This window comes from Plutella xylostella, chromosome 9 (genome assembly GCF_932276165.1).
Source record: "Plutella xylostella chromosome 9, ilPluXylo3.1, whole genome shotgun sequence".
Taxonomy (NCBI): Eukaryota; Metazoa; Arthropoda; class Insecta; order Lepidoptera; family Plutellidae; genus Plutella; species Plutella xylostella.
This window is the reverse complement of record NC_063989.1, coordinates 4,548,805-4,570,411: the sequence shown is the minus strand read 5'-3', so window position 1 is coordinate 4,570,411 and position 21,607 is coordinate 4,548,805. Positions and strand designations below refer to the sequence as shown.

The 21,607-nt window shown below is 36.3% G+C and overlaps 1 protein-coding gene across 3 annotated transcripts in view; it reads right to left on the bottom strand.

The window, feature by feature from the left end:
* LOC105391060 (tachykinin-like peptides receptor 86C) overlaps positions 1 to 21,607 on the bottom strand; it is a 62,437-nt gene that overhangs the window by 3,558 nt on the left and 37,272 nt on the right. The window contains exons 6-11 of one of the 3 annotated variants that reach the window (XM_038109441.2): positions 19,628 to 19,762; positions 15,164 to 15,241; positions 13,108 to 13,258; positions 12,153 to 12,349; positions 7,830 to 7,951; positions 5,082 to 5,243 (exon numbers count right to left, since the gene is read on the bottom strand). In XM_038109441.2, the coding sequence (XP_037965369.2) occupies positions 5,082 to 5,243; positions 7,830 to 7,951; positions 12,153 to 12,349; positions 13,108 to 13,258; positions 15,164 to 15,241; positions 19,628 to 19,762 (845 nt within the window). Of the gene's footprint in view, positions 1 to 5,081; positions 5,244 to 7,813; positions 7,952 to 12,152; positions 12,350 to 13,107; positions 13,259 to 15,163; positions 15,242 to 19,627; positions 19,763 to 21,607 lie in introns of all 3 variants that reach the window. The other 2 variants (XM_038109456.2, XM_038109447.2) reach the window with 2 other exon arrangements.

Genomic DNA, 21,607 nt, shown 5'->3' with positions numbered 1-21,607 from the left:
ACTGACTTCATCACGCCACTGATAGCGATGCGCGATTATCACTTATATCAATAATCGAATACACCACTACCGCTACTCTCCATAATCGAATATCAAAGTAGCGATATACTTATTACAATAATCGAATAAGCACCACTACTTCTATTATCGATTCGCACTTGACCGCTTCTTGTATTCGTAATTCGTAAATGCAAAAGTAGCGGTGAATGAGTACCACTACTTTTCGATTATCGATTATTTGCAACAATGTAATGAACGCAGACGCGCCGGCGACGACGCGACGGTCAGCTATGGTGCCATCTACCAGCCCCCGTATTATGTAACTCCGAGTGGGGTTGGTTGGTATAAAATGGCTGACAACTTAGAGCATTAGTAATTAATAACTTTTTACTGACTTATCTGATTTCACAAATGTTTATGTTGAATGTAAGGATATATTGTTAGGCTTCTTGCATATTTCTTTCACTAAGATTTTTGGTGTTTTCGGTTAATAAGTCTCTAAGTTGATACCAATTATCACCGGTTGCTAACTCTCAAAAAGTTACAAAATACGGGGGCAGGGCGCCGCTAAGACGGGTGTCTAACGGACACTACTAGGGGTGGGAATATCGAATAACTAGGGTTTTAAACCATTATTAACCAAGTAATACGTGTGTAAGTAAGTGCCTAAGGGATGTTTGTTCTACATAGAGTGTATTTTGGTTTGTTAAGTATTATTTTTCGCTGCCTGCTTCGAGAAGCTCCTTATGAGACAATTGTCTTCTCAGATAAGCTAGGTAGCAAAATGGGTCACATGTTAAATGACTATCTTAAACAAAAAGTCATTAATATATGTATGCCAGGGGCTTCTTATAACCAAATTGTAGATAGAATTTTGTCAGGACAATACAGTGCAAACACTACATTAGTATTGTTAATTGGAAACAGCTTAGATGTGACAGAAAATGACTTAATAAGATGCTATGACGCCCTTTCTACCATGGAAATCAAGAAAACGATAATCTGTGCCTTTCCCTATTCCGCTTCACGGTCTCATAAGCAGAACACTCAGATACATGAGTTAAATATGTTGATATTTAACATGACATTTGGTCATAGGGAACAGATGATGTATTTCGATACAAATAAATTTATTCACAATTTTATTTTGACCAAGAGTACATTATTTGTACCTAAGTTTTATAAGCGACAGATAGCTAAATTGTTAGCTTACAATATTTATGACCCTGTTATAAGTAGTATAACAGAAGTAGGACCAACTGATACGATAGTTAGTAGTAATACTAATGTAAATTTAAACTGCCATGCACGACAAGAGATGAGCAACTGAGAGTTGTACACCAGAACATTCAGGGGCTTTCTCGCAAACTTCTAATGCTAGAGTTATTTTTAGAACAATACGACATAGACATAATTTGTATTACTGAGCATCACCTTAAAAATGATGACATGAATTTTAATGTAAAAAATTACAATGTTATTAGCTCATTTAATAGGAAATCGTTAGACAAAGGAGGATCATTAATATTTGTAAAGAAAAATTTAAAATGTAAGGATAGGAAAGATATTGTAAAATTATCGGTCGAAAGAATAGCTGAACTAGCTTGTGTTGAGATGGACAAGTATATAATTTTAAGCGTGTACAGGCCCCCCTCTTCTGACTATAAAGTATTTGAGAAAGTGATGGAGGATAGTCTTACCATCTTATCTAAGAGCTCAAAACAGGTGGTCGTGGTGGGAGATTTTAATATTGATTTATTAGTTGAGACTTCTATGAAATGTTGTATAATTAATTTGTTCAAGTCATATAATTTAAGTAATGTCTTCCTGGAACCTACCGGAATTACTCCCACCTCAGCCACTTGTATTGACAATATTTACTGTAATTGTGATTTTACTAATCATTCTGTAATCAATTGTTTACCATCCGACCACAGTGGGCAAATTATTACGTTTCCTTGTACTTTTGAACGTAAGTCAGCCACTTTCAAGTTCAGACCAGTAACATCATACAGAATTGATAAGTTTAAATCTCGATTGAACAGTAAACTTGGCTACTGTAGAAGCTCTGAAAGAAATCCCAATGATGCCTTTAAGGAAATATTTCAAGGTTTGTCTCAAGAATTTGAAAACGTGTTCACTAAGAAAGAAGTAGATGTTAATTGTAAACTAAGTCTTAATGACTGGGCAACATCGGGAATTTATAAGAGCAGACGTAAATTATATGATCTCTATGAACAGCGTACATTTACTCATGACGATAACTTTAGAGATTATGTAAAGAAATATACAAAGATATTCAAAGCCGTTTGCCACCAAGCTAAATCAGATTATATAAATAGAAAGATTAAAAACTCTAATAACAAGATTAAAACCGTATGGAATATCATTAATACTGAAACCGGGAAGAATAAACCACGTGATTTAAATTTTGAACTTAAAATTAATGATAAAATTGTTTCATCTAGTGAAGAAGTGGCTTCCGTCTTTGAAGATTTTTTCCGTAGTATACCGATAGCTACAACTGAGAACCTTGATTCATCTTGCGCTGAAGCTGAACGTTTGCTAAGAGGGAATGCACCGCCTTGCGATCTCGACTTTCAATTTCATGGTATAAATACACAGACCATAATTACCACTTATAAATAATTAAATTTAAAAATGACAGAAGATTTATGGGGCATGTCCGTTAAAGTTATTAGTCATGTTATTGATATCCTAGCACCCCACTTGGCTAATCTTTTTAACAGATGCATTGAGGTCGGTGTATTCCCCGATTTGATGAAACTTAGTAAACTAATACCGCTTTTTAAATCTGGTGAGAAAAATGATCCCAATAATTTTAGGCCTGTATCAGTTTTGCCAGTACTGAGTAAAATATTTGAAAAAATTATGCTGCATCAAATGCTTTCGCACTTTAGTATTCACGGCCTTCTCCATAACCAACAGTTCGGTTTCACCAAAGGTCGATCTACAACTGACGCTGGTGTCGCGTTGGTCAAACACATATTTAGTGCTTGGGAGGAACGTCTTGATGCTGTGGGTGTATTTTGCGATCTATCGAAAGCATTTGATTGTGTGGATCATGCCACTCTACTTATGAAACTTAAATATTATGGGCTAACTGGCAAAGCTCTTACATTATTGGAATCATACTTGAGCAACAGAACTCAACTAGTTGACATAAATGGAGTGCGTTCGGCTGGCTGTCCTGTCAGTATGGGTGTTCCCCAAGGCTCGATTTTAGGACCATTCTTGTTTCTTGTATATGTTAACGATTTACCGTTTTTGGTAGATAAATTATGTGAGATAGTACTGTTTGCTGATGATACTTCACTTATATTTAAGTTGAAGCGACAAGAAGTCAATTTTGACAATGCAAACAGTACTCTTTCCATAGTTGCTAATTGGTTCACTGTAAATAATTTAGCTCTTAACTCCAAGAAAACAAAATGTATTAAATTCACTTTGCCTAATGTAAGACAAGTAGAGACATATTTGACATTGAATAACGATAAGCTAGAGTTAGTAAATGAAACGGTATTCCTAGGTATTACAATTGACTCAAAGTTGCAATGGGGACCCCATATTGAGAGGATAGCCGGTAGATTGAGTTCTGCAGCTTATGCGGTTAGAACCATTAGACAGTTAACAGATGTAGATACAGCCAGGCTTGTGTATTTTAGTTATTTTCATAGTGTTATGTCTTACGGAATTCTATTGTGGGGACGAGCGGCTGACATTAATCAAATCTTTGTTCTGCAAAAACGAGCAATTCGAGCCATATATGTATTAGGGTCTAGAATTTCATTAAGAGATACGTTTAAGGAAATAGGTATACTAACTGTTCCATGCCAATATATCTATGAAAATATTATGTATGTTCGTAAAAACTTAAATTCATTTAGTAAAGTAGGAGCCACTCACGGTATTGAGACCAGAAACAAAAATAAGTTGCTTTTCCCCACACTCAGACTTTCGAAAACAAACACATCATTCATGGGGAACTGTATACGCTTTTATAATAAATTATCAAATGAAGCAATAAACCTTACTGAGCAAAAATTTAAGAATTATGTTAAAGCTACATTATGTAGTAAAGCTTACTATAGTATAAATGATTATTTAAACGACAAAAACGCGTGGTCTTGTCCACCTCAGCTAAGGCTATTGAAAAAATGAAATGGATATAGGTACTTAAGTAAAATTGTAGGTACTAGATATAAGTAAAAATTGTAATAGATTATAAGGAAAAAGTTGAAAAGATGCTCGAGGAGTTTCTTTCGCCATTTCTTTCCTTCTCAATGACGGGGCCTTTGTGAAATGGTGGTAGATGACTATCGACAAATAATTGTAAAATTTTACGTCGATTAAACCATTTGAATTTGAATTTGAATTTGGACATAATAAATTTTTATACATACCGAATACTTTATTGTTTTACTCATTATTTTATAATTAGTCACTTTTAGTGAGTATTGGTATTTATCTACGTAAATGAAAATGAAAATGTAGCAACAAATATGTAGTAAATGCAAAAGTAGTAAATGAATAAGTAGTAAATGCAAAAATAGCGATGAATAAGTAGTAAATGAAAAAGTAGCGACGAAGAAGTAGCGATACAAAAGTAGTGGTAAATGATTAGTAATACTCTAAAATGATAATCGAATAATCGGATGATTTTGATAATCGAATAATTTATGTAGTATCATTTATAATCGCGCATCGCTAGCCACTGACTTCTACCTCAGCATTTTTATGCAAAAGCCGCACCCCCAATTTCATAGAGACTTTTGACACTTTAAAATATGTAAGTTTAAAATTTACGTTGTGATCTACGAATTTCGACTTTTTGACTGACGCGTGGCGAAATAAAAAGTCAAACCTCGTGTATTTCAAAGTAAATTTTAAGCATAATTCACGCTACACCGTGTCTCGACCGGGCCATGCATTTTTGTATGAAGTGTCATGGCTGACAGTGGCTCGGCCGTGCCAAACTTCATGCACCTTACTGTAAATTTAATATATACGGTTTATGAATTTGATACCCTGAAAGAAAGAGATAGCAATATTTCTCTCACCGTCGTAGCAACTGTGGGGGCACCGGGGGCAGCTAGCAAGCGAAGACGGTCTCGGCATATTGCTGAGGCTCCCCTGCACCCGACACGACGATCGAGGCCACCCGCTCGCTGCATTTCCTCTTGAGTTTCTGGGTTTCTCGATAGCGGTAAAGTCGTATCCTGCTGGACAGTTCCGGGGTTAATTGCGACGGGTGAACGTGAGTTTAGAGAGAAGGCGGAAATGTTTGGGGATGGAAATGTTAGTATTGATAGATGATAGCGGTTGCTTAGGGGGGTTTTAGGTAGACTAAAAGCATTATCTGAGGAAATAATAATTATGAGTAGTAACTATACGAAATAAACTGTCCGTTAGTGGCTAAAGAACTCTCCTAAAATAAATATGGCATCTCAAAATTCTAATGGGTATCTACGGTACAACTTAAATATCTGAAGAGTAACAGGCTGTTACAGAGCTTGAATTTTTCATGAAGGTTCCAGTTACATTTTATTTATTTTAAAAGCTCTCATAAAACCGCTAGGAATAACCTTTTTGAGCCACAGTATTTTATGAAGACGGTATTTTAAGTACCGATGTTATCACATATAACATTATTATACTTTTAAAATACTTACAATGGATCTTGACATGTCTTTGCTTTCGTCAATATTATTTTATTCATCACTAACTACCTACTCGTATATATCATTATAATATGAAAATTCATAATACTCGTATCAAACATAAAAACTACAAATAGTTACAAGAAAATAAGATTTGAAAAGCCTTGTATCTGGACCTTATTTACTAAAGACCTGTCTATCAAATAAAAATCGTAATCTAGTGCAACTAAAAATATGAATCTTTCCGCTGGATATTATTTAGATCTGTTCCGTTACCCGGTACTTTTTTCCAAAATAAATTGGTGCCGCAAAGCTCGTGAGCGGCGCTACAAGTACTTCAGAGTCATATTTCCCCCGAAGTGCGGGAGGTAAATTGTTGGAACTCACTATTATATCTCCACGGGGAGAGATTGAAACGCAGCGCGTGTAAAGAAAATAAAATATTCAAACAAATCGTTCACAGCACCAGCACTTACAAAAATAAAATCGTTTTATTTTTAAATGAAAATCGCAGGATTAGAAAATTGGTGGGAGTGGGCCCGCGATTAAGGGTTTAGTTTCGAATGTGGAATTCATTTTATTCTATTTCCAAACGATAAATCCTACATGAGGTCTGTTACTTGATCCCTTTGTGACACTTGCCAAATGAAAACGGATTTATTTGCACATTAGCTTTGTATTAAAAGATTAGATCCTGTATACGCTTTAGAGCATGTATTGCTCTTTTGTGTGGAATTCTATTGTTAAATGAATCAAAAATACGCTAAGTATATCTAATAATAAATTAACAGTTGAATTTAAGCAGTAAGTATTGTATAGACTTTTCTTTAAAGTTTTTGTGTAAGTCTTTTGTTTTAAGTAGGTAACTTTTAACAAGAAATATTCATAGCATATTATTTATGCTGTTTGATTTCGATCACTAACTTATGATAACTGTTTGTAACTTAACTGCAAAGTGTAATGGCAAGTACTCACTATCGTTATTACTCGATAGTTTTACTCGAAGTCTAGTAAAAATCTACGTGTGGACAAAGCTCGATGGAATTTTCCATCGAACTGTGAATTAAATGAAAGTAACCAATTATGCCATGGGTTTTACAGGTTTTACTCGACAGTTCAGCTACATCGAGTAATACCGTATGTGAGTACAGGTCATATAACATCGACATTATAATATTTTTTTCATTATTTACTCAAATCCTAATCCTAATCCTAATCCTAACTAATATTATAAATGCGAAAGTAACTGTGTCTGTCTGTCTGTCTGTCTGTTACTCTTTCACGCCAAAAGTACTGAACGGATTTGAATGAAATTTGGTATACATACGGTCTAGACCCTGGAAAAGAACATAGGCTACTTTTTATCCCGGAATTCCCACGGGAAAACTTTTTAAGGCGAAGCGAAGCGCGCGGGAACAGCTAGTCTTGTATATGTCGCAGGCATTTTTTATGATCTCGCCGTTTACATACTCGTACGGCGTTGTCAGTTTACAAACGCTCGCTGTTTTGTAATTTTCCGAAGACATATTGATAACTCGTTCAATCGTTCTGATTTCGACGTTAGTTGCAGTTTTAAGGTGACCATTATGTATTGTATCCCGAACAAATCATTTTCTCTGGTAGCCCAGGTAAATAAATAAAAAGAGTTATAATAAAAAATTGTTTCCCTAATAAACTCTTGTTTCGGTTGCAAAGTTATCTTTATGAGACTCTTTTTATACTAAACTATATTTTTTTAACAGACGAGTATCGCAACTTTTTACTGCTTTGCTATGGGTCTTAACAATGACCCATCTGACTCTCTCAATATCGGAAATGTGCCAGAGGCATAATCAGGAATCGTCTGTTAAAAAAATAGAGTACCTATACCTAGTTACATTCTTCAAACTAACTAGCGTCTATCAATGCTATATGTAACCATAAAATGATAACATAGATATCAATTTGAGTGTAATTACGTTAACGAGTAAAAATCGTCTCAATATCGAAAATGTGCAAGAGACATAATCAGAAATCGTCTGTAAAGAAAATAGAGTACCTATACCTAGTTACATTCTTCAAACTAACTAGCGTTCTATCAATGCTATGTAACCACAAAATGATAGCATAGATATCAATTTGAGTGTAATTACGTTAACGAGTAAAAACCTGATCGGGATCGGCTGCCGGACTGCGAGGCGCAATCCGGCGGCGAGTCGGGCGGGGCCGGCTTCCGGCGGCGCAGCGCCAGCCGCCAGCCGCACATCGCCGTACGGAAGTAGGTGCGGAACCTGGGGAGATACATAAATATAATATATATTAGACGGTCGGATGGCGTAGTGGTTAGTGGCCCTGACTGCTATGCCGAAGGTCCCGGGTTCGATTCCCGGCTGAGGCAGATATTTGTTTAAAGACAGATATTTTTAGTCGGGTCTTGGGTGTTGATATTTATATTTAATATGTATCTATATCAGCTGTCCGATACCCATAACACAGGCTCTGCCTAGCTTAGCTAGCTTAGCTAGCTTAGCTAGCTTAGCTAGCTTAGCTAGCATAGCTAGATACTATATTGGCGACGAGTATGGGATAATGTGACGACGAATGGTGTAGTGGTTGGAGCCTGCGGGATATACACAGTTATACAGGGTGTTGCAAAACGGTATACATACTAAGCCGAAACTTACGTGTGCGCAGCATGTTATATCTAAGCCCAGATGTGATATCAGAATATCAATATTCGCGAAAAAAATATTCATGCTGCACACATAGGTTTCGGCTTAGTTTACCATTCTTGCAACACTCTGTATATTAATATATAAGCATTATATACGACGAATGATGTAGTAGTTAGTAACTGAGTGATTTGCCCAAGTTCCGGGTTCGAAGGCTAAGGCAGATACGAATGGTGCAGTGGTTACTGATGTTGGGTGCCATGCTGATTGGTCTATTAATCTATGTGTCTGTGTAGATATATCAGCTGTCCGATACCCACATTAGAGAGTCTGCTTTACTTTAGATAAAACAAAACAATTTGAATGTTTGGTGCGTGCGTTATGGAATAACAATAAGTGCCCACGCGATAGGTAGGTACAGCTACGAAGTTTTCAAGTTTTCAGAAAGAGACCTCTGATGGATGACCTGTGGGGCCTCTCTCAGGTCCGCTGAACCGACACCTTTAGATAGATAGCTGGTTAGACTGGTTTAATTTAACCCCTTATACTTTAGGTATTCTATACAGGAAGTTTCAAAAATGGTTTAACTCAGAGAGACATCCTGATTTTTTTTTTGTTTTACGAACATTGGTAATTCGCCAACAAAAACAGAAAATGTTTAAAATGAGTATTTAAATCGTTTTTGGTTTTTAACCTTTTTGCAACAATCTGTATACCTAACAAATAGAATTAGATATTGGTGGGTGGTGTAACATTCAACTGTTTAAACAGCATCTATTTACCGTTGCCATTTTTAGCTAAAGTTATAGAAAATCCGCCAGAGGGTTTTAATGCACTTAACAAATCTAACGGAACCGTAAAAAATACTAAATGCAGAATTCTAGGTAGGGAATAAAAACTGTGGCGCAATGCTGAGCTCTCTTTACAAATAAATGCGCGGCTGAAAACGCTCACGGCTGCGGCGCTTCAGTCCTGTAAAACTATTTGCAACAGATTATGTGAATCCACATCCGAATAAACACTAACCAAAGTTTGCTATGCTAACATTATTTTAAGCTATGAATTAAATAAATATTCACGCGAGCAGTTTGCAAAGAGTAAGAGAACGAACAATTTACTTACTATGAACTAATAACGCATGTTAGGGTTTTTTTTCTACATAATCATAGGTATAGGTACTTATGTACCCTTTCAATTTCGATTTCAATAAAAAAACAACTGTAAACTTCTATTCACCTTAATAAAACACAACCCAAATTGATTTCTTTAAATCAGATTTTTCCAACCTCTACACAGAAGAAATGGAGTTCCGCGCAGCTGGTAAAAGTCTCGTAAACTTTCTTATTACTTAAGACTTCATTAAAAAGTGTAAGTAAACTTTGTTCGGCTCCCGCAAGCCATTGTATACCAACGAAAAGGATTTCATTTCCGTACGAACACAAACGAGATCAATACCACTTTTCGATCCACACAATGGGTCCAATGGATACTGAAATGAAAGTCTACACTGAAGAAGTCCCCGGAAGCCTTGGTGAAAGGTTTTAAAGTTTATAATGGCTTATTTGACGGGACTTTTCCGAAATAAAATACTAGTGGTCGCAGGTAATTTCCCAGGAGTGGCACTTCGGGCTCCAAACGGTAATGCACTGTGGTCTCGCTTTGATTTCAAATAAAGAGATGAAAAAAATCCCAAATGGCTTTTTTTTTGTTTTATTATACAAATTATTATTTAATCTGTACATTTGATTGTTTCAAAGTTCTATATTCTATCAAATAGAAGGAACGTGCTTATTTTGGTAGGCACTGGCTAAATAAAAATACTTTTTATAGAACTATATATATTAAAATAATTTGAAATAAGCACATAGGTAATATAATATTCATAAAACTAGGGTAACTTCCACAAAAAAAAAAACGAAACGAGCATTAATTTCAATTTAGTTAAAATGTTTGGTGCAAGTCACCCTTAAACCTCTTTAGTACTCTGTACTATTGTTTCAGTAGTAAGTATTCCCCAGCCCAGTTTCTTTGGTGTATTATTTTTCTCGATGGCAAAGAGTAACGAGTCGAGTTTCATTCTTTGAAGAATAAAAAGTAAGTAAAACACTTCCTTGTACTTGATAGGTACCCACTGGTTTTATAAGAGTTTTATTAATAGGTACAATTAATATCAAGGTGTACCAAAGGGGTGATAAAAAATAGCTAACTAGTCACACATACATTTTATTGTTCTTTTATTTTCTACTTACGTTACCGATCTTATGTAAATTTAAAACCAATACAGTTCTACATTGAGTTTTGCGGATAAAGTTAACGATAAACGAATTCTACAGGAAGCTTCAATGTTTTTGTTTGGACTTTTCTTCAGAAAGTTTCGAAAACAAAATGAGTGCCTTGTTTTTAGAACTTTATTTACGCTCAAGAGTTTACGAGCACTGAAGCCTGAACAAGTAAAGATTCATTCTGCCCTTAGGACGTGTTGTATATATTGGTACTTTGAAGTATATACGTACGTACGTACAGTTCTCCCATATTAATAATGCGCATACAAATCTTCGCAAACTGTCGTATTCCCGGAAACACCCAAATCATTTCTTAAACAAAGCACTTGCATTTTGATCCTTGTTCGAAAGAAATAGTAGTCAATATCATGTGACACATAATCGAAAACAATTTGGGCGGTCGGTGGCTGTCACCGATCAGTCAAGGGTCTCAAGGTCAAGATCAATATTACTTTTGTGGAATTATAAAGAGCTGCAATTTCACATCGTTCTTGTTATTTTTTTCAAATGTGAATTTAATTTCAACTTTAATTATTTTTGACGATGCCATATTATGAGGCACATTTAAGAATAAAATATACGTCACATTGATAGACTTCACTTTGCCAATAAAGCCACACCCAAAAGACCAAGTTTGTAATTGTAATATTATTGTGAATGATCAGCGCTGTAAATACTTTTGAACTGAGATTTTAATGTAAACATTTTTATTAATGTGAAATAATCAGTGCTGTAAATACTTTTGAACTGAGATTTAAAAATTTTAATATAAACCTGTGTTTGAAATCCATTTCTCCTTATAATATAAACCTTGTGTTATTCAAACCTTCTTGCATCCATCTTTACATCAGCTTCAGTAAGACACTTGAAAAGTACCTACTGTAACATTTTCGAAGTAAATTTTAATATTATGGAATATTATGAATTATCGAATCAAATTTCGTTACTGATAAATCAATTATCTCTTTTAGCACCAATTACATAATTCTACTAAAATTTCATGAAGAAAATGCACTTAACCACTCTAAATGCATAATAGTTTTCTAACGCTCGGGAATACGACCGTTGCCGAACGATGACGAAGATTTCTATGTGCATTATCAATTTTGGGGAACTGTATATAATTTCGATGTATATACTCTCGTTTCGTTTATACTTTTATTTAAACTTGCCTAGACCCGAGGGTAAATATTAAAACTGTTATGAAACAAATGTTAGGCCCTGCCAAGGCTCGAATCATGGACCTTCGACAACAATTGTAATCATCATCATCATCATCATTATCAGCCCGTATCTGCCCACTGCTGGGTATAAGCCAATAATACAATTACAAAATTGTACAATTAGAAAATTGAATATTTGTATGGAATAGTACATAATATACCACAAGAAGGGTTGGCCAAATCTTTTATTTTGTTCTCATCTTGAACAAGTGTATAATATAAAATCTCGCGCAGTCATATATTACGATAATGATGTTTCCTCATATGAACAACCTTGTTAACAAAAAACAAAAGAGAAACAGCAAAATTACTTACTTGGCATTCATCCAGTAGTAAATTATCGGATTTACCATAGCGTTTGCCATGGCCAGCCAGTAGAATCCTAAATATATGTGCTGGATGTATTTCTTGTACAATATAGACGGGTCGAAGTGCGTGTATATGAAGTACAAGTGATACGGCAGCCAGCAGATGCCGAATATCACTATCACTAGGATGAACATCTTCACAACCTGCAAATGAATAAATATGTTTGAAACCAAAAGCATAAAATGCATTTGACTACTTAATGCTCCCTAAAATTCTCTATACTATGTGGCCTAAATATGTCGTTAAAGTAGTGGTCTGATTACTATACCTAAATATACGTGTCTATAAATTAATAGGTACATTTCAAATCAAAACTCTCGAACAGTCAAAAAAAGGATTATACTTTTGTAATTATCTTGTGGGTGCGGACCAAAACACTGAAACGGTTTCACAAAAGTTTATTTGGCAAACTGTTGCACAGCGCATTAAACTAAAAATTCGTCGCTGCATAATAATTTTATTCGCAGTTCCTTGTGACCCACATGGGAATAAAGTTTGTCACAAAAAGCTTTACTAATGTTGAGAAAATAGGAAAATTTCTGAAACGTGCAGAACAATTTTTTACACAATTAGTGCTGAGGTATTTTTGATGTGTACCTACGAGTATAAAGGCCGAGGACCTTTGACAATAGACAGGTAGCCGGTAATGGTTGGATGAAGGCCCACGACAGTTTGGTAGCGCTCTTTGGGAGAGTCTTGTCATAATAATGATATACAATTATACAGTTCATATGTAGTTAACAATAAAAAAAATACCTTCAGAGATTGTTTACGTATACCTATGTATCAATAAAATTATTATTAAGGATGAATGAACTGATTCATCTATCTTCCACCCATGAGTGTTAAGATCAAGCTGATAGCGCTGCGCTGTCACACATGTCTCTTTTGCAGTCTCTACCTTTCTCTTGGACCGTATGGAGTCCAGCTGCCGCTGGGTGAGCTCCCCGATGGTGCCGGAGCCCCACAGCACGCGTCCCATGGCCGTGTAGAAGAACGACATGCCCAGCATCGGCACCGCGTACGTCACTACGAAGAATAGCGACTGGTACCTGCGAACAAAATATTAATTAACTAAGGCCGAATTTCACCATACTGTGTAAGATTATGATATAAGATTAACAAGGGATTAGTTGTTGACTTTTGAGTCTTTTGACACATCTGGTGTTAATGATCTAACAGAATATACAGGGTGGCCCAAAGAGTGACGTCCAAAGGAAAATGTTTGATTCCTTAGGTCAAGGGGTAGCCAAATCACCCCCATGTATGTTCAGCAATTTTTAGTAGTTTAGGAGTTATGATTTTTTTTCCAAATTTTCTACGAAAATCGACCTCAGTGGATTAATTATGTTTTATTATTTTTTGGATAACTTTTTTAAAGCATTTTTTATTTTTGTGTCATCCTCTTAAGTTGTTCTTTTAACCATAAAAGTTTCAGCTTCCTAGCTGTAATGTAAGTTAGTTATTTTTTTATCGAAAGTTCGAATTATATCATCGAGCTAGACTGCTCTGAATTTTCTACTTGAAATTAAAAATTGAAAAAGATATTCTCATGGTCCCTTATTAATTTTAAAAACTCCGCAAGGTTCCAAAATTACATAAAAATAAAAATAAACTATTGCTTAATAGGGTATTATTTGCAGAAAAAAGCCTTCAATGGTCCCTGGGTGGAAATTACCTAATTAGTAAATTGTTTCAGAAAGTTGAAATATTCCTGTTATGTCATTACTAAGGACTAATTTAGTTAGAAAATGTATCAAATTAAAGGGAAAATTAAATTATTTACTTTTAAAAAAAATTTAAGTTACATTTTTGAATGTAAATTCTTAGAAAAATGTTTTAGTCTGAGTAGTAAGATTTATGAGATATTTTTTTTATTAATAATAAGTAAATAAACTCTAATAATTATTTTACACATTTGTTATTATTATTTTCAAAATGGCGTCCTCCCATAGCAATACACAACCTACATCAACGCAAGAAATTTTCTTTAAGTCGCCCCGACCATACCCCTTGACCTAAGGAATCAAACATTTTCCTTTGGACGTCACTCTTTGGGCCACCCTGTATATGGTTTAACTAGGCATAAGAGTCGTTGTGGCCGTGGGTCGAATCCTGCCATGTGCCAATGAATTACTTAGAAATAAGGAATTAAAGTACCTTTTAGTATAGATAGTAAATTATATCACGAACCTATATACTCTTAATTCTAGACTAACTGCACATCTTGATTCTAGATGTGCACCCCAAGTGCATTGTACTCATTCAAAATTGGCGATATGGCACGCGACCTATTAAACTTGTATTACGACGATATTATAACGTAAACAGAGTGCCATCCCTTATAAATATAAATTCGAGACTAAAGTGGCCAAAAATTAGACGGTTTTTGCGGTAAAAATGCATCTTCATTCATAAACCTACTGCTGCTGTTGGCATTTGTCTGCGCAGTCACTTTTTTTGCTTTCTGACTGTGCTAATGAAAACAGACAACAAACGCAGGGAAGCAACGGTTGTTTAAATAAGCAAATGTACGTACTAAGACGATGTCATTTTAAAGTATAAAGAAACGCGCAAAATGAACACAGTTTGCTGAGTGTAAAATAAAGTTAAGCAATAATAAAAGTAAGCGTGTCGTAAAACGTAAAACGCAAGAAAGTAGCACTAAAAAGAAAGATTAAAGAAGATACTCGTGTGTTTGTAAACATTGTGAAGGTTGTGATGTAATTGAAAAGATAATTAACAAAAGTACTACTTAGGACTACCTTTTAACATAATTATGAAAATCTAAATGGAAATAAACCTAAAAATAAATGAATCGACCATAATAATAATATTATATGTATGTGTAGGTTCTTATAAGGTCTGTGGAAGGGTGCGTTCTACGTTCTATATATTAGCTACAGAAGCCTGGTATTAGGAACTGAAGCGGTAAATCATAACTTAATAACACTTACATGAAGTCCATATAAGACACGTCGGGTAGCCCATCGGGCCACGATATAAGACAAGCGGTTTTCAGCTTCCCTTTGAACCTGAAACAATTAAGAAATTTAACAAATGAACCAGATTTTGAAGATGTTAATTTTTGTCTTCTTCGTCTTAGTCATCATCATCACGACCCATTACGTCCCCACTGCTGGGGCACGGGTCTCCTTCCAATGAAGGAAGGGTTTAGGCCTAGTCCACCACGCTGGCCAATTGCGGGTCGGTGGATCCCAACACAAGCAAGCTTGTGCTGAGAGAGTTGTCGGGTAAGTGGGCAACCCGACTGTCAGATGTTTTCAAGCCGCCCGAAGGCCTCTGACTTAGCTTAACGACTGCTGCCGAAGCAGCAACCGGGACCCACGGCTTAACGTGCCGTCCGAAGCACGGAAGCGTCCAGAAAAGCACCACTTGAAATTGGTCACCCATCCAATGGCTGACCGTGTCAGTTGTTGCTTAACCTCAGCGATCAGTTACGATCACTGAGGCCCGCTCGACTACGGACGCTTCTACCCAGTACGTCTTAGTACCCAGGTATAATATCCACAGTGAGGCAGAGGGCAGACACAGTTTTCCACCCGATGTCTGTCGACAGAAGGCAGCTTTAAAAAGATGTATAAAAAATGCAGCTAAAAAATGGATTTAAGGTTCTACCTATCCAGTATCCAATCCTTACTAATATTATAAATGCGAAAGTAACTGTGTCTGTCTGTTATTCTTTCACGCCAAAACTACTGAAAGGATTTGAATGAAATTTGGTATACAGATAGTCTAAACCCGGAGAAAGAACATAGGCTATTTATTATCACGGAATTCCTACGGAAAAACATTTTAAGGCGAAGCGAAGCTTAGTAAATAGATTTGCCAAATGGAAAATTCATTTCGTATTAATTTATGAGTATGTTTTTATATTGTCCCTTTCCATTGGTATCCTTAACATTTACAAAAGTCTTTTCCGAGTGACATTACATCCAAATCAATTATGTTTATTGACAATAGCGCAATTGTTAACACATAGGTAAGTATTGAATTTAAACCATTATTTTTCCTAGAATTTGGGTCGTTTTCCCGAAGCTGAGGTTATACGGTATTGCGAAAAGGGTCTATATAAGTACCCTATTCTTCATTGAAAGTCAGGAAAAGCAAGAATTTTTCGGAAGGTAACCCTTTTAAAAGAACATAGGAATACCTCTGTAACGAGCCGTTACCAAACCATCCACCGCACCTACCCACATACCGAAGCCACAAGAGCGCCCGCGAGTCGAGGTGGGGCACCACACAGGCGACTCCGGAGAATACAAGGGGCGCGGGGCGACCCGCCTATAAATAGCCGTCAGACCGCCGTCCGACCACCATTCGTCACCTCCTGCTCCTGCGAATGATCAGTCCGTTCCCGAGATTCCTCCCTGCACCTCTATCTATCTAAGTATCTATTCACGCACACTATTCTCACTACACCGTCCTCCCTACGCTGTGGGTCGCCTACTAGCGGATCGAGGTTCCCCGGAATACACGGACGCCTGGGTCGCCTAGTTGAAAGCGGCCGTGTACCGAACTATACAATCGCTGAACACACACCGGCCCTCAGCCACACGTTCTTACCAACACAAATACACTCCACAAATCCTGGAACAAGTCCACACGTACCACCGGTATTCGCCCGACCTCCTGTACCCTGTATTCCTTCCCTTTATTAAGATAGGAACATCCGCGTAGGCCCCTTCAGGGCCCGACCAATATAAATATCAATAACCGTGATAAGTATTTGTGCATTTGTGTAGTGTGTTAATATTAAGTACATAAGCTGTAAGTACCCTAGATATATAAGTTAACCTGGTTGTAAATAAAGCGGGTCCAGTGCCGCCTGAATTGTGTTACACTAATTAATCGGCATTATTAATTCTCACCCCGTACACCTACCGAGGTTATTTCCCTCCAGGGGCCTCAGGATCAAGATCAGGATAGTTAGGACCGCTTCACGGTCATTGTAGATCCCCCAGGCGACCAGGCACTCCTTCAGAGGCCGGCGTCAAGCTGAGCTAGTCTAAAACCGCTTCCCGGTACATATTAATTGAGAGTTATTAGGTAGGTACCAGCCCTAAGCACTAGGGACGTTAGTCATAAGGGTAAGTATCACATTACAATATAGCACCCAACCCCTACTCTCGGGGGAGGCCAGGCAGGTCGATTCGCCCAGGGGTCGCTCCCCGGTGATCCAGACCAGCTCCTGCTGAGCTGCTACATTACACCTCTTCAGAGAAACCTCAATACTAGGTTGTTTTTTTATAAATGTTTTAAAAGCCAAACCACATTATTTGTTTGTGGTTTTCTCAGTAATTCAGGCACATTATTATGTCTCCACCGAGTAGTTCACTCATCTTTTTTTACCCGGTATGACCATTTTAATAGCATATTATTTGGCGCAGTCATTTTTGTGTGCCATATCATGGATGCGGGTGCTTATCAATATGAACAAACATCCCTTTGTGTTTATTAATTTATCCATTACCTGATTTTGTCACACACTGGGTAAAATAACTACACTACACTTTTAAATTTTTATTTCTATTAAACGTGCTATTGTTTGGTGAAAATGACCAAGCAGAAGTAATTTTATTGTGAACAACTTTGTTCTACGAAACTTGAAAATCCGTGGAAAAATCCCATCCATCATAAATCAATTAGGTATCTAATTGATTAACAAGACGTTTTATAGAATCGTTTAAAATTATTCTATATTATTTATACAATATAATTTAAAACACCCAAAGGATAAAATAATTACGCTCAACAGTTAAGTTGCAGTATGACGTTTCTACATCAAGAGATACCCTTTTCCCTGTATCTACCACTCTGGTCTCCTATTTCTCCGATATTTTTTGTAACCATTAACTAGAGAAAAGCTTGACTGGAACAGAGTTTTTTTTTTGCTATGACCTTTTTATCCGATCAATATACGTCACGTACAGTAGGACACTGCAAAATGATGAAATATGACGAACACTGAGTATAAATTGTGCCCATTATTCATAGAGCTGACAGCTGAACTATACCTCTAGATATATGTATTTTCCCATATGACGTAGTATAAATGGTGACAAGATGGCACATTGGTAAGCAACTCTAACTGTTGTGCCGAGGGTTCCGAGTTTTATTTTTTAAGGATTAATTAGAGTGTTTTTCGCACTGGAACTTTTTCATTGCCTGTGAGTGTTTAAGGAAACACGCACATCTAGATTTATTAAGGTGCATTGTACTCATTCTAAAAAGCCGATACCTAGTATCATGTGAGTGTTAACGTACAGCGACTAGATGGTGACTCGTTTGTTTCGTGCAACCCATTGATCAAACTGCTTGCTCGATTTCATGAATAACATAATACATATATGTATAAGTATTTATGTTTCAAACAAAAACTAACTTTGTGTGCCTTTACGGTAAACGTCTGTCAACTGGTACAATTTTATTTAAATACAATTTTAAATCGTTTTGCGTTAAGTAAAAGTCATCCTAAGTTTTTTTTAAGTCCTATAATTGTGGTAGTGGTTTGATCAATGTGTTTGTGACCTAATATTTTATCGGATACCTTCTTTTCTCAATTTACAGGTTGTTGTCTTGGTGGTTGTTTAGTTCATTTGTCAGTTTCGAGAACTCGGAAAACTTCACAATGTTTACTTACTTACCTCGGAGGTACTACTCCCTACATGCGCTGTTGACATGTCGTAATGACTTCTCGTGAAAACCTATCTTAGGTTAGGTATGTTTTTGATATTCTCGGAAGTTGTTCCGAAGAAAACGTGATGGTAAATACTCTAGCCCAGAATAAGTGTAATGAGTGTGCCTAAATTCAAATATCAAAGTTAAACAGTTTCCCCCAAAAGGTTATAACAAAGCTGTACTTCACCTCTTAATGGCTTTAACTTAGAGGCATATTAGAATGTCAACATAATTATTATGTAAGTGCGAGCCAAAATTGTCAGTCTTACTGCCAGTTTCAATATCTCTATCTACCGAAGACTGGTAGTTACTTTCATACTATTTTGACACATTTACTGCCAGTATCAATTACTCTATTTACCGACTTATTGAAACTATACGCGAGTGAGTCGCGGGCAAAAGATAGTTCAAAATAAGATGCCAGTGGTGGAAGTGGGGTACTATTTGTCGAGACGTTTCATTAACACTGACACTCCATCTTGTTCATCATCATCAGCCAATAATTATCCACTGCTGGGCATAGGCCTCTCCTAAGGAGTGCCATAACACTCGGTCCTCGGCCTCATCCAACCACTACCGGCTACCCGCCTAAGATTGTCGGTCCAGCGGGCAGGAGGGCGTCACACTGCGTTTGCCTGTTCATCTTGTTCGTTTATTGTTAATCTAAGTTACTGCATATTCCCTTGTTTTAATACTTACGTATATGCCAAGTCACTGACCTGTATTCCTTAGTGGTCGAGTACATGAGGCAGGGTATGGCCAGCAGCATGCCGCTCACCCAGATCACGGCGATCATGATCAGGGAGCACGTCTTGGACATCCTCGGCCGCATCGGACGCACTATCGCTTGGTACCTGGCGAGGGAATGCAATGTTTTAATGATTATGTTAGCGTACGGGGTGCGGGGCGGCAGATCCCTAACAAATATAAGCTCTTGTTCAATTAATACCTTCAATAATAAAATTATAAAAAAAGAAGAAGGACTTCCGATAAGGTGGGTTACCTACTACTACCCGTTCATCGTTGTTATAAATGATACTTCTAAGTGATACGTAAAATCTATTCTGTCGCTGCATCAATAACGATAAAAAACTAATTTTTTTAGAGGTTAGTACACAAATCAATAATGGAAGATTTACCTAAGTGTCTGTGTGCCTTCCCACTCGTACCTCGTAGCATATATTTCCAGTCAAGCGGTCAGATCACGTAAATGTAGCCAATCACGGCTTACCCCATTTTCCCCGAGATTTGTATCTGCCAATCATTTCTGCGCGACGGAATATTGGAAAAATCCCCAATTTGTATTAGATTACAGTTTCGATACAGGCACACTCCGTAACAAGGCACTTTATTTGGAAATCCATCAAATATTACAATGATTACCTAGTTACAATCTTACAATATTATACCTATATACTTATAATTTTATTAAGTAGTAGTAGATGCTTTGACCTAGACCTTAATCTTACTTGTGTATGTACATACAAAACAACAAAATTTTATGAATCAGATAGTTACGAGTTAGTAATTGATAACTTAAATAATTATTAACGACAATTACACATTAAGGTTCAACGCAGCATTGATGTCTGGGGCTAGTGACGAGGAAAGTGACTGACTGCAAGAACCTGACCTAACTCATTAATACCCCAGTGAGCCCAGGTAGTAATAAAGAAATTTATTATATTATATTATAAATATTATTTTAACAGTATTTTCTTATCATTAACATTACCTAATTTTTTGAAAAGTGTCGAAAATAAAAAAGAAAGACCTTCGTCACGGAAGGGAATGGATATAAATAATAAAAATCACTCAGATAGCATTAGCGACTTTTGTCACTAAAAGTAAACAAGAGTCCATAAATCTTCAACTTAATCCGTGACAACGGATCTCAAAATGTCGGGCGGACTAACTATTATAGATAACATTGACATTATTTTCTTTTCTTTCCACTGAGGAGAGTAGAGTCAACATAAAAAGAAGATTATTTGTTAATTAGCAGAATAATGATTTCGTGGCATAATATAAACGAAACGAAAATACTCTAAGATTCTCAATTATAACACACCTAGTAGGTACTTACGAGTTAAATTTAACTTACTGTATTAAGTAAAACGTCAGGAGTCCAAAAGTCAGGAGTCCAACACAATTTAAGCATCGTATGTGCGTTTAAAGGCGTTAATAATATAATAAGTTAAATCTTTAATTTATATTATAATAATAATTTATATTTTTTTAGCCGGAGTCCGAGCATACTCGTGACAAAGGCCGAAATATGTTTTTCCTTATTTAGTTGCAGGCTCAGCTTTTACAAGGTGATAACTGTGTCAGCACCAGCAAGTTTCCTGCTATCCATTAGCAAAGTAATGAGATATTTTAATATTATTAATACTACGAATAGTAAAATAAATATTGGTGAGAGTGCGATTGAATTACTGCAAAATTCTGTCTCATTTATGTAGAGTCTCGCAAGACGGAACGACGAAACTAAGGCTTCCTTTATAATTAGGTGGAACGACATTCAACATTCAGAATAACTTGAATATAATGGAAACTTGATCTCAAAGATATGGGATGCATATTATTAATTTTCTTTTGGTTGACAAGGAAAAGCTATGTAATGACTGTATGGCTGTATGTCTTATATTTTATGATGATTTACAAATCTTCTCACTGACTAAACTAATATTCCTTTT